We start from the raw sequence: 22,714 nt of genomic DNA, 5'->3' as shown, positions 1-22,714 counted from the left end.
TGTCAAACCTGCTAACACATCCTGCCTCTCTGCCAAACCCATCACACAATGCAACATGACCTTTGGTAATTTACAAAGAGTTTTCACTGCATTTCTTACAGCTGTATTTTTTAAAAGCAGAAATTAATTAGCCTACAATAAGAACCACTACATTCTACTTTGGACAGCTTTTGTTGTTAAAAGGACAGACTGTAGTGTTCCACAAGAGAAACGCTTTTAAAAATTACACTATTTCAAAAGTTTTTGTTAGCTTAATGCCCCACCTGCTGGCTGACGATTAAATTACATTGTGACGGTTATCAAAGAAGTCATATGCCCATTATTCTGTCACCAGTAGGTAGCTATATGCTGTCATGGCAACCGGTACAATTCCATGTAGAAGATGGACTGCACAGCTGGGTCCCCCACAGTATGAAGAATAACACACAGAAACAGAACCTAGACAGTTATAAAACAGACATTGAGCTAAGATTTTTAATATCCATCCAGACTGATCACACTTTAGTATTACAAAGCATAATGTGAGTAAGAAATACTACAAAAACAAGTGAACTTGTCATTTATCTTTAGACTTTTAGAATTCCTACACCTTCAGTTGTGCCCTGCTCAGTCACCATACTGGGCTATCTTACATTCAGAGACAGTTTCTCAAAAATGGATCAAAGAGTCTAAGAGAAGAGCGAGAAGTCAAAGCTTGTAATGTAAAAAATATTTCAGTCTAATTTATTTGAAGATGTTGTTTGAAAGAACAGTTTTAAGGCTTTACTTACTTTAAAGTAGGAGTACAGTCACTGCTCAATTAGTATCCAAACCTCACTTGGCTGAAGGAGCTCTGCTTGCAGTTAGTGCTGGCCTAAGTTTAGGACCTGCTTAATAATTTGAAAAAGCACAAATAAGGGGCCTTTCAGAAGCAGATGTGCTTGTCTATTGTGTCTATTCCCCCAAGGTCAGGAACACAGAGTCAGCAGGCACTTGCTCAGCTACACTGAGACATGAAAAGTTTCTGTAGTGGCCCTGAACCAGACACAGAAACCTAGAAAATGTTAATTCCCTTTACAAACAAGGATTTGCCAATGCCCACCCCAGAATTATCTTCCTATTTAAAACCAGTGACTCCTCAGCTCTAGCCTCCTGAATCTTGCAGCCTCCTGAATCTTCCACATGGAATCAAAAACCTAAAAGACTGTTATTAAAAGCTGAACAAATACAGTCAACTTAGACGTAGCTAGAGAAGTAAAAAAAAAAAATCCATATTCAGGCTTCCTGCACTGCAGTAGACATGCCCAGTGCTGCCCCAGTGTTAGAAAGAGTGCTTTAGTATGAACTGTGGCATAGCAGATCCTCATCTGCTAGTACCTCAGCATTGTTAAGTGCTGTGCAGCTTACCAAGCCCTCAGAAACATGGCAAAACAAAGCTGATCAGCCTAGACTCCACAATTTGCTAACAGGCAACACAGCACTAAAATAATGATTTCTGAAACTCCACCACAATTAACACTTTTGATCTTACTTTGAAAAATCTGTTTTTAAAACCTGTTAACAGAATTGCACTTCTAATTAATTAAACTGTCACCTAAGCAAACATAATTTCTGGATGTCTGCCTGGTCAGGGAATAACCACAGAGACGGTGAGATACAACAGCACTGAGAATTTAAGTTTGAATGTTACAATAGCTTTCATAAAATAGAAAGACCACACAGGCTGATTTCCCGGTCAAAACCTGGTGAAGTCCAGCATTTACACGTGTCTTACCAATAAAGGTGTTGATGCAACATTTTTCCTTAGAAGAAATTCAGAAGATATATTGCTCAACTATGTATAAAAGACTTCTAATCTAGTGAAAGTAGAATCAGGAGCCCTGAGCAAGCAACCCCAACTGGCATCCTTAATGTTCAGTGCTGTATCAGTACCCTATTCACACAAGATAAACACCTAACAAACACAAAGAGACTTGCTGCTTGTTTGCTTTTGAATAAAAATTTACTATGGTATGGTAAGCAAGTGAGTTCTGCATATTTGCTCAAAACAGAGGTAATTAGTAGCCTTAAGGGATAATAAGAGAAATATTATTCAAAATATAATATTTTGTCATACATACCTTGACCAATTATGCTTTCAGCTTAAGTACTGTTTGACATCAACTACAGTATGATCTTTTACGTCGTGCTGAAAGCAAGAGCCCTCTAATGGTAATAGTGAAAACATCATCTGAAGCAGTCTTGGAAACCTGGTACCAGCACATCACAGCACTGCTGCTCACTGCAATGGCTTGGGTACTGGTGCTGCAAATCCTGACAAGTCTGATAAGGATTTTCTCCAATAATTTAAAATTCTACTTTTAGAGATTGACACCCTCATAGGCATGTAAGAGAGAAAGATACTTTAAAGATATGCCATAAAACTTTGCAGGGAGAAAATTAGAAGGGCCAAAGACCAACTAGAACTTTAATCTGGCTACTAGTGTAAAATACGATAAAAAGTGTTTCTATAAATACATTGGCAACAAAAAGAGGGCTAAGGAGAACCTCCATCCTTTATTGGATGCTGCAGGAAACGGTGACAAAAGATGAGGAAAAGACTGAGGTACTTAATGCCTTCCTTGCTTCAATTTTCAATACTAAGACCAGTCATTCTCTGGGTACCCAGCTCCCTGAGATGGAAGATAAGAATGAGGAGCAGAATGGAGCCTCCATAATCCAAGGGGAAATGGTCAGTACCGCATTACACCAGTTAGAAACACACAAGTCTAGATGGGATCCACCTGTGGGTACTGAGGGAGCTCACCCTCAGTAGGCTCACCTCAGGATGGTGGAAAAGCACACCAAGCCATTTGCAACTATTTGTCAGAAGTCTCAGGTAACCAAGAGGGGTCCCAATTGACTGGAGATTAGCAAATGTGGTATCTATCTAGAAAGGATGAAAGGAGGATCCAGGTAACTACAGGCCTGTCAGCCCGATCTCACTACCAGGGAAGGTTGTGGAGCAAACGATCCTAAGTGCCATCATGTAGCACATAAAGGACAACCACCTGATCAGGCCCAGCCAACATGGGTTTATGAAAGGCAGGTCCTGCTTGATAAACCTGACCTTCTATGACAAGACAACCCACTTAGTGAATGAAGGAAGGCTGTGGATGTTGTCTACCTAGACTTCAGTAAAGCCTTTCACACCATTTCTCAGAGCACTTTTCTATAGAAAATGGCTGCTTCTGGCTCAGACAGAATGTGGATGAGGGGATCAAGTGCACCCTCAGCAAGTTTGAAGATGAAACCAAGTTGGGTGGGAGCATGGTGGAAAGGCTTTACAGGGGACCTCACCAAGACAAACTGCACAGTTCAACAAGACCAAATGCTAGGTCCCGGACTTGGGTCACAACAACCCCAAGCAGCACCACAGGTTTGGGGAAGACTGACTGGAAAGCTGCCCAGCAGAAAAGCACCTAAGGGTGCTGCTCAACAGCTGGATGAACATGAGCCAACAGTGTGCCCAACTGGCCAAGAGCACCCTGGCTTGCATTAGAAACAGTGTAGCCATCAGGACTAGGGAAGCAATCCCGCCCCTGTACTCAGCACTGGTGAGGTCACTCACAGAATACTGTATTCAGCTTTGGGCCCCTGAAGAAGGGGGCCCACAGGAAGAACACTGAGGTGCTGGAGCATGTCCAAAGTGCAACAAAGCTGGTGAAGGGTCTAGAGCATAAGTCTTAAAAATGTCTGAGGTTTAGTCTGGAGAAAAGGATGCTGAGACCTTAACACTCTCTACAACTACCTGAAAGGAAGTTGTAACGAGATGGGAGTTTTTTCCATGTATCAAGTGATTGGGCAAAAGGATACGGAATCGAGTTGTGCCACAAAAGGTTTAGATTGTAGATTGGATGTTGGGAAAATTTCTTCACTGAAAAGGTTGTCAGGCACTGGAACAGGCTGCCTAGGGAAGTGGTCATATCACCACCCCTGGAAGTATTTAAAAGATAGCTAGATGTAGTACTTAAGGACATGGTTTAACAGTGAATTTGGCCATGTTCAGTTTACAATTGGACCCACTTTTTCCAGCTTACACAATTCTATTAATACAACTCTATAGTATATGGCTACCTTCATACCCTCCTAAAAGCCAGTCACAAGAATGTGCCCATCTCAATTGCAAGCACATTCCTGGAAGATTACTCCACCATCCCCTCTGCACATTTTAAGACAGTTTATCTTATGATACCCAGGATCCATTGATCCTAATTTAACTGCTTTCGGCATTCAGTTTAAAGTCAGTTTTATGGGAAAAAAAAATGGGTGACTGCACTTTTTTTTTTTAGAGGAGATTCTGCCCCTCTGATCTGGTGACACCCTGCATTCTGCTCTTCAGTCCTCAGCACAAGACAGACATGGAACCTCTTGGAGTAGATCCAGAGGGCCACAAAGATGGAGGGTTGGAACACCTCTCCCACGACAGAGCTGGCATTGTTCAGCCTGGAGGATGCTTCAGTGAGACCTTATTGTAGCCTTCTGGTACTTAAAGGGGGCATGTAAAAGAGATGGGACAAACCCAGGAAAGCCTGTAGCGGTAGGATAAGGGGTAATGGTTTTAAACTAAAAAAAGAGTAGACTCAGACTAGATTAAAGAAATTCTAACATGAAGGTGGTGAACCACCAGCACAGGTTGCCCAGAGAAGTAAAAGATTCCCCATCTCTGGAAACATTCAAGGTCAGGACCTTTAAAGGTCCCTTCAAAACCAAATCATTCTATGGTTCTGATCTTTATAGTTCTAAACACAAAGAACTACCTATGCTAACTGGCGGTTCTACTCCAAAATTATTCTAGGAATACTTTAAAAGAAGTTTAACAATTCCCTGAACACCCACTGATAGTGTATTAAAGTAACTAGAACAAAATGAAGGGGAATAACACTTGGGTTTTTTTCTAGGACAAAAAAAAAAAAAGGACCACTCAGCAAAATATTGTTCCTCTAAATTTATAGACAGAAAGCATGTAGAGGCTAAGATTGGAGTTAGCTTGAATGGGGTAAGGGAAAAGAAAAGCAGTCTTTTTGATAGTTCCAACAATACACTGAAATTTAAACACCTGACTTAAGAGAACTACCAATAGGAACAGGTTAACAGCTAGAAGCCTTGATAGCACAATTACATTCACACCTCCCAGGAAGAGGAGGGTGTGTTGCAGACCCATAGGTAGAATACTGTCTTACAAGCAGTATTGGAATATTCTCCAATATTCCACTGTATCAGAAATTCACTGACTGACTGCAGCACACATCTTTACTGGAGTATGTATTCAGAGGTTTTGAGAGTTTGCCATTTTAATTATGCTAGTCCCAAAAGAGTTTCTGTATGGATGATACTTTGTTATTTTCACCACTGACATACTTTGTAACATTTTAAAATAGAAAACCTGTTCTCCTCATTACTATACTTACCTGATCCTCCCCAACCTTGAGCTAAAAAGAATGAGCAACCCTTTTCTTGTCTTGAGCACCTAGTACATAGAAGTTCACACTACTGGAAAAGTATTTAAAATTAATTCATAGTAGCTAAAGCTAGAACAATAACTGAAGCAATACAAGGACCCTTTGAAAACTCAGATGGTGCTATCTTTCCCAAAAAAGTTACACTGAAAACGTGTTTTTCCCCTCCCTCCCACCCCATAGAAGTTTAAAGTGAAGTTCACCCCAAACCTCAGAGTAGGGAATTAAAAAAAACCATGAAGAAAGAAACTATTTAGGTTGTAAAGCTACTTAAGGTTTTTATTAAGATGCAGGTTTCATCTGAAGAAGTCCTGATACTTCTATCTTTAGATTATTTGGATCACATTATTCACTTTCTCAGCTACATTGAATGTAGCAGACAGTAAAAGCCTTTAAATTAAAACTAAAAATACTGGTCTACCAAGTCATTCCTGCAAGGAATATATACTGTGTACTTGTTAGAGGACTTAAAAAAATCTCTTCCATTAAGGCATACAAAAGAAAAACCTGTGAAATACAATTAACAGGAAATCCTACTTTCTTTGTAACAATCAAGTATCAGATCACCTTCATGTAAGGCAGAATTCAGCATCTTGGTTTAGCACACAAATACCCAAAAGGAAAAAAATAATCCCTTTTGACAGGGAATTGGTGTCTGTGCCAGACAATCATTCCAATGGAGATCCAAGAATATTATCTGGCTGGCTGTCATCTTAGAATAATTCTGTCAGGTGGTAAAGCTTGTAAGAAGAGCATGGAAAGGCCACAGAACCAAAGACCTCACTGGACACTCCCAGCAAGAACCATAAAGCAAACAAGTTCAATCTTGTCTAAACTAGTTTCTTTTGACTAGCGGAGTCCCTCAGGGGTCGGTACTGGGACCGGTGTTGTTCAACATCTTCATCAACGACCTGGATGAGGGTATAGAATGTACCCTCAGCAAGTTTGCTGATGACACTAAGCTGGGAGGAGTGGCTGACACACCAGAAGGCTGTGCTGCCATTCAGAGAGACTTAGATAGGTTGGAGAGTTGGGCGGGGAGAAACATGATGAAATTCAACAAGGGGAAGTGCAGAGTTTTACATTTGGGGAAGAACAACACGATGTCCCAGTACAGGTTGGGGGCTGAACTGCTGGAGAGTAGTGTAGGTGAAAGAGACCTGGGGGTCCTGGTAGACAGGAGGATGACCATGAGCGAGCAATGTGCCCTTGTGGCCAAGAAGGCCAATGGCATCCTGGGGTGCATTAGAAAGGGTGTGGTTAGTAGGTCAAGAGAGGTTCTCCTCCCCCTCTATTCTGCATTGGTGAGGCCACATCTGGAGTATTGTGTCCAGTTCTGGGCCCCTCAGTTCAAGAAGGACAGGGAACTGCTCGAAAGAGTCCAGCGCAGAGCTACGAAGATGATGAAGGGAGTGGAACATCTCCCTTATGAGGAAAGGCTGAGGGAGCTGGGTCTCTTTAGCTTGGAGAAAAGGAGACTGAGGGGTGACCTCATCAATGTTTACAAATATGTAAGGGGTGAGTGTCAGGGGGATGGAGTTAGGCTTTTCTCAGTGATGACCAGTGATAGGACAAGGGGTAATGGGTGTAAATTGGAGCATAGGAGGTTCAAGGTGAATATCTGGAAAAATTTTTTTACTGTGAGAGTGACAGAGCACTGGAACAGGCTGCCCAGGGAGGTTGTGGAGTCTCCCTCACTGGAGACATGCAAAACCCACCTGGATGAGTTCCTGTGTGATGTACTCTAGGTGACCCTGCTCTGGCAGGGGGGTTGGACTAGATGATCTCTTGAGGTCCCTTCCAGCCCCTAAGATTCTATGATTCTATGAATTCACTGCTCCCTAATAGTTCACAGTTGACAGGGTCCACTTCATTCGGTAAGCCAAGAGGTACAAATTTGCAAGCAGCTCAAATTCTGCACCTATTCTGGAAATGCCTTCAGCTACAATCATATTAAACAGATGTTTCAACTTTCCAAATGTAACACAAAAGAGATTTACCTACTGTTTTGTGTTATGTTTATAGGGTACTTCAGAAGAACATTTAAAATGCATGTTCTTAGTTACAACTTGTTACTTTTACTGGCATATACCACAAAATGTACAATTCCCAGATGTGAATAAAAAAAAGTAAGTTTCCTACGGGTGAAAAATGGCTAACAAAGCCAGCACAACATGATCTAATGGAAGAGAAAATAAATGGCACTCCTAAGGCCTAGGCTATGCATTTCACTGTGATAAGCCTTCTCAGCATGCTGGTAAGAATTGTTCATAACTGGCTCCACCATTTCAAACATGCTGAACAATCAGCTCACTTACCAGATGGTCCTATGGGTAACACTTGGTCAAATAAACAAAAAATATGCACTCTACATAGATATATTCTGTTTTATCTCTTCTTTTGGTGCTGAGACTCTTCAATAAGAACTACACATACACACTTCATGTTTTCCTATAGCTACAGCATAAAGCCTCAAATACATCCCAGGGCAATCAAGCCAACTACAACATTTAAGCCAAAATTAAATCTGCATTTGCAATGAAGCAGTTACCTTTATCAATAAACTGACATCACAGTTTTAACAGCCCAAGTATGCTGTTTACTAGGTAAAGTTACAAAGGTTCCTGATTACTCAGAAAACTCCAGATCTCGTCTTTTTTTAAATATAGAGTTTAACTGTGTAAGATTAAAAAAGAAGCCTTTAGTGAGAAGCTGGTAACACAGAAGTATAACCAAGCCACTAGCTTTAGAAGAGTCTGAAAAAAAACATGGCAAACTAGTATTATGGGATCACTTCACAAAGAGTCTTTAGTGACAAGGAACAGTCTTACCAGCTTTGGTTTTTCTGGTTTTTTTGTGCCATGGGAACATGAGTACACTTCTGCATCAAGTACATCCAAAGCCTATATAATCTCTATTCCACCTCCCTGCCACCCCTTCCTTCCCTTTAATGTCCAGGTCTATAGCAAGTCATATTCCCTTGTATGTATTTCTTCAACATCTATTTCTGGATAAATCTTTTCCTAGCCATTACTGTTTCTAAACCTTCTGGAAAATTGAAGTAGAACATGCAATCCCATTCAAGCTCATGTACACATCCTCAGTAAGACACCTGATTTCCCTTTTAGCCTGGAGAAACTGAGGTATTGGAGTAGGAGAAAAGCAGCACTGGACCCAACATACATTCATGACTGAACACAATTCTCACTTCTACATTTCAAAACTGCAGCTAAAAACTACTACAAAATAAATTGTTACTATGAATTTGTATTAACTAGAGTTCTCATACAGAGTAATAAGTCTTCAATAGCTTCAATGAATCTTTATTATACTGTATGTCTTTCTCAAAGTAGCTTACAATTAACTCTAGTATTACATCAGCATGTCACTAGAGGTTTGGGAGCCAAGTCAAAATAAAAATTTATTTTATTTGTTCAAAATACATTACTAAAATCTACGTAATTATTAAAATAGGCTTACAGATATACTTTGATTAACAGTTTGCATCACAAAGGCATATTTTACATGCAGTATTTTCTCACTGTTTTAACATACAGCTATTGCTAAAATTTTTCAGGTAAAAAAGCATACTCTACTGAATAACCAATACAGCTAATTACATTCTTGCATCTTAAGTTACTTACAGGAATTTCAGGATTCTCTTAATTACCTTCCCAAAACTGATAGTGATGCTCAAGACTGCAGGTACATAAACTGTCATAAATGAACATAACATTGATTAGGTAGTCTTAAGACAACCAGGACTTAAAGGGCTTCAGTTGAGTTACAACTTGACGTCTTCTGTTCCACTGATTAAGAGCTCAGTTTTAAAATAAAACCTCTTGGGCAAATAGCTGCTTCCATTTTTAAACTGCAAGAGGTAACCAGTTAGGTATTAGCCACTTAAACTATGGGTTAAGAAAAAACTGTGCCTAACATGCAAACTGTACCTTAGAACTCAGAAGAAAATCCACATGCACCAAACAACCATATAAACTTTAACATTTCAGTTAGTTATCAGGGAAGCATGCAAACTATTAATAAAACATGAAAGTCTGTCAACTCTTACAACTTTAAACTTCAAACAAAGCAAAACCAACTGCATCGAAACAGGTAGAATAGGAACACAAACTTCAACCTGAAGCAACTCTGAAAAAGGTTATACTGCACACACTGCTAAACTGAACTGTAGTAACATCAAGTTAATGAATTTAGATACTTTAAAGTCTTTGTTGATCAAACACTTTTGAGTACTGCTCTTCCTTTTCTGAAGTGATGAGGCTTTCTCTCCTGGAATGGGATAGGAGAACAGATAAAAAATTAATTCTAGGTAACAATCAGAATAAAGCAACTCAAGTTTTCATCAAAATATCTCAAGATAGTCTACTCTTATCACTCAGTTCCAAAATCGATAAAGCTTCTGTACTCCTGGCTTCACAGCACATGTCCCTAGTTCACATGCCTGTCCTTCTAAAAAAAGAAAGCCAACTCTAAAATATAACATTAAACAACAGAAATAAATACCACTTGGAACACAGATACTGCAACTCTACAAAGAATGAGCAAGGAGCAAAAATGACTAGCCATTAACCTGGTCTAATTTACTGGTTAAAGCGTAGACATTTCACACAAAGTATAGTCACCATCCATAGAGGGTACTTACTGGTGTAAAGATTATCAAGGCTCCAACTCAACATTCTCTATTCAAAGCAGGGGGCAACCCACTGCCCTTTCAGCAATTTGTCATTGAGAAATGATTAGCCAGTTTTATGCTCTAAATGTTCATTAATCGTTCACATTTTTTTACCACAGTCTTTGTTAAATTCCCTGAATCCACTTTCAGCACTTGTTTTCAGCATCAAGTAGCTGTAAGCCAAACCCATATATCTCAGAGCATGGGCAAGAAAAAGAAGTCCTAATGGCATTCCAGATGCAAATCTCTTTATCCTTATGGTATCCTATAGGTGAATAAACCAAAGGCCAGCCATGTTTTAGGGATTTAATTTTGCTTTCAGTGCATACCTTAAGGTAGTCTTCTTGTGATACAAAGGTGTTCCCCAGACGATTCTCAGGATTAAAGAGACAGGATACTACTGTCTGTATGCTCCTGTCCACAGACTTCTGAAATACAGTTAAGCACATCTAAAACAATACTGATTTTCTTACTTTGCCCACTACTAGCAATGTGGGTCTATCACAGTGTTTATTCTGCATTCAAGATTCCTCTCAACTGCCCTATGTTTCCTGAGCTCTTTTGTCTTTTTTTAACTCTTGGTAACTCATTATCACCCTTATATGTTACAACATAACAGTTCTGACAAGTGACATGGCAGTTCAGCTATGGAAAAGGCTGACAGCTGCAAAATGGAGTCTCCTATAGACAATTCAATTCAGAGCCAACCACTGGCTAAACCAGGGTCACCTTCCACAAAAAAAGTGAGGAAGGGAATAAAACTTTACTACTTCAGATGCATCAAGGTTAAAATAAATCTGCACAGGATAGCAGGCAGTGCTACTTAAGCTGCTTTTTTAGTACCTGCAACTTCCCTGTAATTCTCAGCAAATAAAGTCTTGTCACTTGAAAACCTTGTACCTGGTGAAGCAGAACACATTTTATACAGCTTTCAGCACTATAGATAAGCATGAATATTTTCAAGGAAACATGAGGCTTCTGAAGAGGTACACAAACAGAGATGCCATGGATTGACTAACTGGCTAAAACAGCAATGGTAAACCTTAACTTCTAGGATACTCGTTAAGAGGCCCCCTTCACCAAGCCATGTAATCCTCATGTGCAAATTTCTGATAATAGGATTTATAAAAAAAAGTTTGAGATCATTTACCTTTTGTGGACTGCTACTAGATGATTGTGCTGGCTCTGGAACAGTACACTCTGTCTGGATAAATTCTGGATCCTCAGTGCAGTGATAGCTTACTGAAGTATAAACCTGTGGAATTTTTTTAATATTCAAGTGTTTCAATAACCCTTGGAAAACATGTATAGTTGCATTGTCATTGCTCCTCACCTACCCATAAGCTATGCCAACTTTATCTCCACTTTTGATAAACTTTCAGAAGTGAAGGAAATACTGTATCCTGATCTGTATTAATTTATCAAAACAGTTTTACTTCCTTCCAAAGAGGATATATTTTAATAAAGGTCTGTAATCACTCTTGAGTTAGCTCCTCAACCTACTTCCTCCACATACAGGTTTTGTTGTCAAGCATGTTGAGGAATAAAGGTGTTCACTGAGAATTTGTGACAACCAGCAGGTAACTTTAAGCACTGAAGCAAAATGAGAGAAGGGAAAGTAAACATCTAATTCTCTACTACCAGAAACTGCTCTTCTCTACACAGGTCCTTTCTCATTTGAGGGTTGCTTCATACTAATATACTAGGGTTTTTTTGAAGATGTAAAAGGCTCTAGAAAAGTGCAAGCCATTTTGCAGCTTTTCTAGAACTCCCTGCTTCCCTCTGTTTACACTGTAGTTTTGCCATTGAGAACCCAGTGCAGTTTAACTACAACACCAAAGAGGGTGAATAAAGCATTTACTCCTTATGCACACATCCTTCCAGATGCTCCTAGGGAACAGGCAGCTTTTACAGCCAATTTGACCACTTTTCATGAAAACCCATTCTGTTCATGCTGAAATTCCAGAATTCTATTACTAGTAAGTACAGAGTAACACAATAAAACAGGTAGTTCTGTTCTGCCAGGCAGCTCCTAAAAAAGCACCATGTCAGTAGAAAATTCTAAACAATTACTTCTGTGACCAGCTACAGATTTGTATAGACCAGATACATACAGATCCAGGCAAACAGGTGGAATTTTTTTTTTTGTGTCAAGCTGTCAAAACAGTGCGCTAATTAAGACAAAGTTCCAGAACTTTAACTTTGTACTTACTGGAGGCATAACATAATTTCTTTGCTCCCCAGCAAGCCATGGTGGTTGAACCTTAAACAAAAAATACATGAGAACCAGCTTTAAATAAATTATTTCCAACAAAGTCAAGTAATTTTTCTTTAAGAGCCACCATTTATAACATATGTCAATTTGTTATTAAACAGTAGTTCACTCTTCTGTCCAGCAAGATAATGTTTTCATGTGTACCTCATACAGTGCTTAGCACTAGGCAATCCTTCCCAAAAATTCAACTATCTCCTTTTTCTTTTCATTCCATTTTAAAAAATAATTAGGAAAATAAAGAGAAACAGAACAGTCACACTGAAAACATCTGAAACTCCTAGTTACTTGCAATTACTGAACTACTTGTAGTTTGATTTCAGTACAGGACTTACTCACACATTCAGAGTTAAAAAAATAATCAGTATCAGCAAAGTCCCCTCCCAAACATCTGTAGAGCTCAAGAGCACAAGCCCACTCTATACACATCCCACATTTATATTGTCTCCTGAGACTCAGCAATTCCATTTAAAATAACTAATATCCACTACACACACTACAGCATGTGCAAATGAAAGGCTCCCTCCCACAAAAAGTACTACAGATTCATGTACTTTTACTAATTTCAAGTTATTTCAATTCTTATAATTAAAAAAAAAATTAAACTATTAAGAAGTATGCCAAGTTATTCAACAGTTTTTATGGCCTTAGAATAAAAATCACTAATTTTCTTTCTACTTTTCATTTCTGTGAAGCAGAAGTTGAAGGGAAACAGAATTCACAGAAACACAGATCAGACTCCAGTTAACACTGTTCACTCAAGTTCTGTCAGGTATCAGGTCTTTCTGCTGCCACTAAAGATTACATACCTGATAGTTGTAAGCTGGCTGATATCCTACAGGAACTTGCTGCTGTATCAGTAAAGCTGGTGAACTGTATGGATATGTCTGCAAAATAAAGCTTTTTTTAAAAAATGCAAGTTTGAAACAAGGTAATAAAACGATGTTTGTAGAGGTATTTATAAAGCCAGGAGCACATTTTTAGAAATAGTAGTCACATTGTTACTCTAATTCCCCTTTCAGGCTAGCTCCATTATTTAAAAACAACCCTCACAGATTTCCTACAGGGCTTCAGCACTTCAGGCACTAAAAATCTCTAAAGTGGGATTCTAAAAAACATACTATATATCTGAAAATCCCACATCTGCTTGTAGTTGTTACTTTTAAGTAGTTTCAGAAGTACAACTCATCCCATAACTTTCTAAAGGTGACCTGAAAAAGACCAACTACCATGAAATAAAGGACTACAACTTGCAGGTTGGTTTCTTGGAACCAAAGACAAGCTAAGTATTACAATTTCAGAGAACAGATAAACGCACATTCCAGCATTCAAGAGAATTAGTTTCTCCTACACAATCTCTCTCCCAGTAAAATTAAGAGCATCAAATATACTACCATCAAATATACCACCATCACTGCAGTTTGCTCGTCTTCATTAAGGAAAATATACAAAACAGAGTCAGCCTGCAATTAATATTGCCCTGTTGTATTGGGTTAAGGGTATCATATAGGGTTAAGACTGGAAGAGACCATAATCTGAAAGGCCTTGTATTCATAGTTCAGGACTCACAAAACGGTTGTAAACTACTCTGCCTGCATCTTGGTAAAAAGTATTCCATAAAGTACCAATATAGAAGTCCTGTAGACATACTGTACTTGTCACAACTGTTAACAGCAGATGCCATAACATTGTTCCAAAGACAACAGCTGTCCAGAAACAATTTATTTTGCTAGGAAGAGGAAAAAAATGTACAACAGTCAATTCCTGGTTCCATACTTTTTAAAAAATTATAGTTTTTGGTTTATTTTGAAGCAGAGCAGCAGTACATCCAATATCTGGATGCATTTGATTTGTGAAGTGCATCTGTGACAAGTAACAAGACTACGTAAGAACTGTTACATAATTAAATCTTACATCCACCTTCAAGAGTTTTCTCATTTTCAAAATAGAAAGGGTCTCCCTGTTTGTTTTTTTTTTTTATGAAGAGATTACACCACTGAATACATTCCTCAACATTGTTGGCATTTTTTTAAAGTGGTCTAAAAGGTAGCATGAAAATGAGGAGGCAAGACTGGAATCTCAATACATATTCCTCAAGATGTGTATGATCACACTTTCAAAAATACTGAATTGTGGTTCAAAAATCAGTGGTGTTAACAGCCTTACCTGAACGTACTGTGTTACTGGGCTCATTACAGCGGGAGGCTGCATGTATGTCTCTGTATTTTGACTACTCCATACACTATGGAACTGTGGAGCAGGAGGACTGAAGACTAATGGTCTCGGGTGTACATAAGAACCTTGTTTTAAAGTGAATAAAAATACAGTATTAAGACATTTTCACGTGTATTTAATTAGTAATCCAAATTCATGCAGGAAAAAAATGTCAAAACACTTGAGTTAATTTAACATTAACTGTATTGTACTGGGCTATGAACCTGAGTTACTATTAAAATCTCACAAAATCACACATGTAGCAAAGTCATAAAATTCAGAACTGAGATTCAATTGTGACATACATTATTTCATCATATAAAAGATTTGCAAAGACATAACTGTGTAATTAAGAAAAATATAATTTGTGAATATACTTGGATATGAACAAATCTGTTTATATATACTCACACAAGTTCTGTTGCTTTCTAATAGCTGGCCCCAGTTTCAGCTTTTTGCCATGGAAGTTGATTTGTGACTGAAAGACAGATTACTCTGTAAGCTGAGGATTCAGTGAGGTGTGTGGTTTGCTTGATTTTAAGGAGACTACTCACATACAGGCTCAACAGCCTTCATCCTTCTCTCCCACCTGAACAACTTATGCCTTTTAGCTTTAGTTTACTGCCATGTTCTGAGCACATTTTTGCCTTCTCACTGACTCTCCAAACCAATGATGTGCCACTTGCCTTAATAGCAACATAAACTAAGTCTGCAGATACATATTAATGACTATCAGCCTTCTGCTTCTATACACATATTCAAACTATTCTTGCCTCAGGTTATTAATGTAGAATGACAACAGCTTAAGTTCCCTTGAAATCACATTTACATTGCCACTTACCTTTCTTCCTACAAGCTTCCTAACAAGACTTCATATACCATGTTAGAAGTGGCCCACCTAACACTAAAGAAAAAAGGAAGCTACCTAACCACTACCATCTACCTGCATGCTGCTGTGTTCTCTCCAGAGAAATTTCCATGTGTTCCTTCAAAACATTCAACAAACATGCTTGAATTTCTCAACTTTTTTGGCTAAATGATCTATGCACCACACAGATTAATCAACGACAAAGAGAATCTGAAATATTATTTACATGTTCCTCAACACCCAAACCCAGGAACATAAGCATCTGAAAGACTTGCAAAACAGAGCTGGAAGCATGCTTCAGTAGTCAGCAAATACCCGAGACTCATTTAAGTTCTCATTCTGCAAGTTCTGCCTAAATGCTAGTTGACACAGAAGATTTCAGACTTCCAATGACCAATGATGTGGTATTGTTTTGCCAGCACAGTATCTGGAGCCATAACAAGAGCATAGGAAGAATTTCAAGCATGCTCCCCTCCCTGCAGAATTTGAACCCTGTATTATTCACAGAAACAGCTTTGATCGAAAACTAAGAACATCCACTAATGAATGTAGGCTGAAGTGACCCCACAACATCCTCACATTTCAAGATCTATTTGAACTGAAGGTAGAAGAGGGCCTGTAGGATTCTGTTCTCAACAAGATTACAGTCAAAGTCTGGTGAATAGAAAGCTGCTTTAATACATGGAATTAAGCTGAATAAACTTTATTCAGGTACTCGGGAACTTCACCACACAGAACTCCCAGAAGGTAAATTACCATTGCATCTGATTTCTCAGTCTCTGTCAAGATGGTGACAAGAAGCATGTTTATCTACCTATGAAGGTGTGCATAGCACACATGCCATGCCATTACCTAAAGTAGATACTCTCTTACAGTCAGGGCCTACACTGAGGTTCACTAACATTTTACACATCAAAAGTGGAAGTTTTTTGTTTTACCCCAATTAACACAAATTTAGTACGAAGCATTAAGTCGGTATCAGATGAAGATACAGTTTATCTAGACTGTCTCACGCAACACTACGGACTTGCCTGCTTCAGAAGAAAATACGCAGTTTGTAATTTTAAGACACCTAGCTAAGCTTCTCCCCTTTCTGCTAAATAATGTACTTTGAACAGACACCAGCAACTTTATTGTTCATTGCAAAAACAAGCAAAATTATTATAATAGCTGTATAAAAATGTCTTATTTGATCCATCTTCTCATACTGATAAAAACAGAATAAAGATGTGGGTGGAAAAAAGATGAAATACTCTGACCAGTCTGACAAGTGGGTTTTGGTTTATTTAACTGTTCCTGAAATCCTGTCATGCACAGAACCATGTGAACTGTTGCCATCTTCTACTGAAGGAGGCTTGAAAAAAATAAATACAGAAACACATAATTCACCAGCTGACACTTAAGTTAAAAAAAAAAAAAGTTTTGTGTTCCCTATGGTACTGTTAATCCCAATAATGATGTTGCCAGGTCTATACATCTGTCATAAGCACAGGAGTTTTATGACAGCTATCCAACACAGAAAGCAAGTAGGCAGACACCAGTCTTTCAAGCACATGAATGAAAATGACCTGAAATACAACATGAGATGTTCAAGTACACCAAGGCTAAACCAAATTTTGTTTCTTGTTTAAGTAAATATATACAATGATTCTACCACCAATAGAGATTTTCCACAGTTTACTTTTTGGGCAGCCCTAGACTCTCCTTGTCCTAATTTACTCTACAAGGTACATGACTTGCTTTCCCCAGAATATATCCAGCCTTCATGAATCAACTTCTTCAGGCACTTTAGACAAAGAGCTTACTTCTACAATTTTTTGAACATCCACGTTGTCCAGGAAAGATACAAATCCATACCTGAAGAGAAAAAAATGAGGTTATTCAATAACCAGATTTTTATTTCATTAGCTAAATTATTTTGAACAAGACCAGTTAACAGCATATATGTCAGCCACGTTATATTGCAATCCCAAAGTAAAAAGTGGGACATCAGTTTATAATTCAGCATGAAAATGTATTTGCTGCTAAACAGCAGCATAATACTGCTGGGCCAGATAAAGAGTCGAACGCCACGTTCTAGAATAATATGAAATATACGTAAGGGTGATTCTTCCATTTCAGCTACTCAAAATGAGCACTACTGTTTATATTGCTAACTCAAAAGTAAAAAGTCTTTGATGTATTAGGATCTGAATAGCCAAATTCTGAATTTACTATCTAAATTTGGATTAAAGCAGGCATTACAAAAGCATAGCAGCACTGGGCAATGTGATCCCTGAAGGCTGGCATTAAGTTTTTTTCTTTCACTGCCCCAGTTGTTTATTTAGTCTAGAAAATACAGATAATTTCAGAGCATTAGAGAACAGTTGTGTCAATCAACGGAGTATGCCAGTTCATTATCTATATTCAGAACAAACACAGGCTAATCGCACATCAGAATTCACCATGAAAACTAACAATAGCTGAGGAAATAAAAATTTTCCAGCTCACACATCACTACATACACCTAAGAAAAACCTCGCTTCTTAGCATCTGCTCATGGAATCTTAAAAAAAAAATTTGGGGTGGAAAGAACCTTCAGAGGGTGAAGCCTCCTTCTCAAAGCAGGGATAGCTTCAAAACTAGGAGAGCTTCCCCAGAATGCAACAAGCTTAGGTCCTACAGAACCTTATTTAAGTGGTTTACCACAGACAACTCAATTTTTCTATTTATACCATGGAAACTTCCCTCACCTCAATTTCGTTCACAAACTTAGCTTTCACCATTCATTCAACCAAGTAAGTTTGGCCATTTCCTCTGTAACTTATCCTTGAGTGTTACACAAGTACAGTGCCATTGCCTTGAAAAAAAACATCTACCCTATCCTCTGAAACATCCTTAAACTCTATCCAGATGGTTGTTAACTACTCTAGCCATCATACGAGTCCTACAACAGAAAAGTCTGCATAAGCATTACACAAGTTTCAAGCTTTGTGTCCACTGGTTAAGTATCAATGACCTTATTTTTCCTGAAAAGAGACTGAAGCAAAAAATCAAGATTATGCAGATTTGGGGCAATCTAGATTTACATGTTTCACAAAATTTATTCACCACAACAGTGAACTGTAGCTAGCACCAAGGCTTAAGCTTGTCAACCTTGTTAAGTTGCTGCTCACATCTATGACAGAATTAAGTCCATACAAGCAGCAACTTGAAACAAACCATTCATGTTCTACTCACCCTTTGGAAACACCAGTTCTGTCAGTGATGATTTTCACCTCTTTCACAGTACCATATCGTTCGAAGAAACTACGAATTTCTACTTCATTCATCTAAAAGAAACAAGTCTTCAGATTCTTTAAACACATTCAACTGTTTAAAACTGATTTAAAGCAGCCAGCACCATTTTTAAGCCCATCTTCTACTACTGTAAGAACTACATCATCTGTTCCAGACTTCTGTTATGACACTGCAATACTTCACAAGACACACATTATATAAAAAAAACCAAACACAACACAGAAACCAGGAGCTAAATTCCCATTTCCTTCCCACCGAAGTGCCCTATATAGATCTTAGACAATTAAAAGTATATAAATACCCTTATATCAATTCCACCAACAAAGACTGTGTTTGGCATGATTTTTCCTTCCGGCAGAACATAGCCTTGACTGGTTGTTGACGGACGTGGACTATCCTCCAAGACACCTGCACACTGGGCCTCCACGTTTGCAGACTAAAAAATTTAAACAGAAATTAAAAGATTTCAGACAAATTATTATAGTACACTAAGATACCAGAATGCGTGCACCTTCTTATACATATAGCATAGGACAACAAATTTCAATAGCACCTTTCCGATTACTTAAGGAAACCATATGCTGCAAAAAGACAAAGCTACTTTTAAGAAGCCCTGACTATGTAAATCTTCATGGCCAGTGTTGTTACTACCAGACACAAAGTGAGAAATCCAAAATAATTCATTTGAGAACTTTATCAAAACATAAGAAAGACATTAAATTCTTATAAATTACTGCAAATTGTTTATCCAACAGAACAAATTCCCTCATCTTCTGAGAAGCAAGTAAACTTAGTGTTACAATACAGGTAACAGGATTATACTATCAGTTAGCTGTAAGAAGGGAAATCAAACCCTGATGGAATAGTTGCACTACACATTTTCTCAGGAAAAAATACAATTGTTGGTTCAACTATAACAGGAATAACTACAAACTTGTTTCTGAGTTGTCTGCACCAAAGCAGGATCTTAGGCATGCACTGCATGTAGAGAAGAACTGCAAAGAATGTTAAGATTATAGAGCAACTACAGTTACGGTGTGTTTTGTATACCCAGGCTTCAGATGCACCCTTTTGGTCCCAAAGCATTCTGTCATAAGCTAGGAGTTAGATTCATTCAGGTACGGCTGAAGACACAATGCTCCCTAAACAAACAGTAATTCAGTATTTCTCCTTACAATTGAATTGGTGTGGCATTATCCCTATTTCAGGTATTTCAAACTTTGGTTTACTCTAAATTAGCTGGTATTTTGAAACGAAGTAATTTGCAATAGGCAGCACCTAATTTTTTGATGTAACAGTTTTCATGTTTAATGCACATTTAAACTGCAGCTGAGTGACAAGCACTCACTTCAACTGGCCACCCAGTAAGGAAATGAGAACAATCACAAGAACCAAGGTATACCAGTGGAACATGATTTGTCCACTAATAAAAAAAGCCAAAACTAGAATCCAGCCCCCCAAATATTATTTCAGTGTGACTAAACCAAATTAACAACACACCACTACTAAAAGCTAAAGACTGCCTGCCCCATCTCTTCCTGTACCTCCTCTGGACAAGTTCTAACACTTGTCAGTTCAAATTAAGCTGACTCAACTAAATATGGCAGGATAAGTAACAAAAAGTGAGCAGTTTTTCACTCAACTAGTATTCTGCTATTGCACAGAACTAAATCAGCTTACTATGGTATCAGACAAGCACCAAATCCACCTCAGATGCAGAACAGGAGATGGGGACAGCTTAGCCTCTTCCTCTGAGAAGCACTATGCCATCAACTCCATTTCATGTAGTTGTATCTCAGACAGCATCTGGTTCCATCATACCAGATACTGTTGCCTACATTCAATTTACTATTGCAAATTCTCATTAAAATTTAAAGTAATTCCCTTCCCTTTATCCTCCCAAGAACCACCTCTACCCTCCAGACAATGTGGAGACCACAACTTCCACTGTTCCACAGTAGTAAAGACAGTGTAGTGGAACATTTCTGCTGTAAACACAAAAAAAGGGTAGCTCTCCCCCTTCCCTCCTATTGTACCAGGACATCACTACACAAGGAAATTAATTCTACATTTCACAAGATAAATTTTGTAGTACTCAGACAGATCCACTTCTTACCCAAGCTCAATCTGCAGCTATATAAACACTTACGCTACCATTAGAACACTACAAGGCCAAAAATGAAGCAAGACACAAGACCACTTCTTCGGCTGCACCCCTAACTAAAGGGCATTTAAACGGAAATCTGAGACCGCATCTTCACCACAAACTTAAGCAGATCCAACTGTTGGCTTCTACTTCTTTCCTTCTGATCTGTTTCAGTGAACCAGGCTAAAAGAGAAGTATTCACTTAGCTGTGCAAATTTTCTGGTAACTTATGAGCAGGAAACAGCTCTAAACAGACAGCCGACAAGTGCCAGTAGCAGCACAAGGTAGACACATACAGACACAGCTGGTATGCAAAGCCATAGATGGCCTTAGCTGCCCTAGAAGTGCATTGTTTGTTTCCTCACATTAATGATGCAGAACACAATTTTCAAAGAAAATACACTAACTTAATGCTTTTACACATTGAATATGTAAAAGAGAGTAAATAGGGTACCTAAGCATTCTGAGAAATTGGTCAACATAAAAAATAGGCTTGAAGTTAATATATTTGTTATAACCTGAAAAGGAGCTGTTGATGAAAAAACGCACAAATGGTAAAAGTCTTAAAAGTATGAAGATAGGAAACAAAATCCCCTTCCCTCAAAGTTAATTTTCCAATCTTCAGTACTACAATGCAGAACTTTTGCCAATTCAAAATACTGCCTTATCTAAAACCAAGTTGTTTTATCAATGCAATATGTAATGACTGTTGTACTACCTAATGCAGTAGTATGTAAACTACTGTACTTTACGTAAGAGTATGGGAAAGAACTCAATTCTGCTGAATCAACTGCCCAAAGCCTAAGCCACTCCAAGTGTTCAAAATCTGGAAAGTCCTAAAGGTGATTAATTAGCTACCCTAAAATGATGACATCAGCTGAAGAAAACCAGCCCTTCAAAAATATCCCAAGAGGGGTTGATTTGACTATCCCTCTCATGAAGTATCTCTGAAAACAGATTTCTTACACATCAGGAAACTTACAGCTTATTCAAAGTTTTTCAGTTTACTGCAATTAACAGGTTTTTTTCCTTTCTCTCATCACAAGATAAAATGTAAATCAGTTTGCTCTTCACATTATTCAACCAAGCAAAGAGTTGATGCCAGGAAACTGGATTAACCTCAACTACAGCAGTGATGAGGCTAGACTTTTGGCAAAAAAAAAAAAAAGGTGGAAAAGGACTACCATTAGGGCTAGATTGTGGAATTACTTAGCTACTCAAAATAGGTTACAAACATGTCTCAGTCTTATGCACAGCCAGGAGAAGAAAATCTTCTCTTTTGGCCACAGAAGTACAAGTCTCCGACTCCTCAGGCTTCTCCCTGTCCTCGCACACTATTTGTTTGTAATAAGCATTAAACACTCGGCTTTTTTAATTTAAGCACTCAGAACTCCAGCTTTGTTTCCCGCTGTGCAGGCCTTCTGTGCGCCGGGCTCGGTTACCATGGCAACACACTACCTGCAGGAAGAACATGGCTCCCGCCACCGGGAAAACGACGTCGTCCTCCATCTAGGCAGCAGGTGGAGCTGTCAGTCAAGCGCTGCAACACGCACACACGCTGCACGGCTGTGGCTTTTAAATAAAACACCCTACTTTTATGTCGTGGTCTACGTGTCGGGGTTATAGCCGCAAATTCCATTTTTCAAACCAGAAGTCCCCGAAGAAACAGCAACCTCATGGTGAAGGCGCAGCGTGCGAGTTCGGGCAGCAGCTCCCGCTGATCAGCACCGAGCTCACGGAGCGCCGTGCGAAGCCTCTTTTCTCG

At 38.7% G+C, this 22,714-nt stretch overlaps 1 protein-coding gene across 1 annotated transcript; it reads right to left on the bottom strand.

Annotated features, from left to right (window-relative positions):
- Window positions 1–9,627: 9,627 nt before the first annotated feature.
- DAZL (deleted in azoospermia-like) lies at window positions 9,628–22,458 on the bottom strand. The gene is made up of 11 exons (XM_010007631.1): window positions 22,408–22,458; window positions 19,105–19,239; window positions 18,744–18,835; window positions 17,330–17,381; window positions 15,068–15,134; window positions 14,609–14,742; window positions 13,252–13,329; window positions 12,383–12,433; window positions 11,321–11,425; window positions 10,500–10,598; window positions 9,628–9,767 (listed from the first exon to the last, which is right to left on the bottom strand). The coding sequence occupies exons 1-11, from the start codon at window positions 22,456–22,458 to the stop codon at window positions 9,714–9,716; spliced, it is 918 nt and encodes a 305-aa protein (XP_010005933.1). The 3' UTR covers window positions 9,628–9,713.
- Window positions 22,459–22,714: the final 256 nt, after the last annotated feature.

This window comes from Chaetura pelagica, unplaced genomic scaffold, assembly GCF_000747805.2.
Source record: "Chaetura pelagica isolate M959 unplaced genomic scaffold, ChaPel_1.0 scaffold10, whole genome shotgun sequence".
Taxonomy (NCBI): Eukaryota; Metazoa; Chordata; class Aves; order Apodiformes; family Apodidae; genus Chaetura; species Chaetura pelagica.
Note: the sequence above shows the minus strand (reverse complement) of the source record. Positions and strands in the feature narration are given on the sequence as shown.

Coding starts and splice junctions, on each gene's coding strand:
- DAZL (XM_010007631.1), bottom strand. CDS start 22,458: ATGGAGGACGACGTCGTTTTCCCGGTGGCGGGAGCCATGTTCTTCCTG. Junction 17,382..18,743: donor AGAACTGGTGTTTCCAAAGG/GTGAGTAGAACA, acceptor TTTTCTCTTCAG/GTATGGATTTGTATCTTTCC. Junction 11,426..12,382: donor GAAATTATGTTATGCCTCCA/GTAAGTACAAAG, acceptor AAAATTCCACAG/GTTTATACTTCAGTAAGCTA.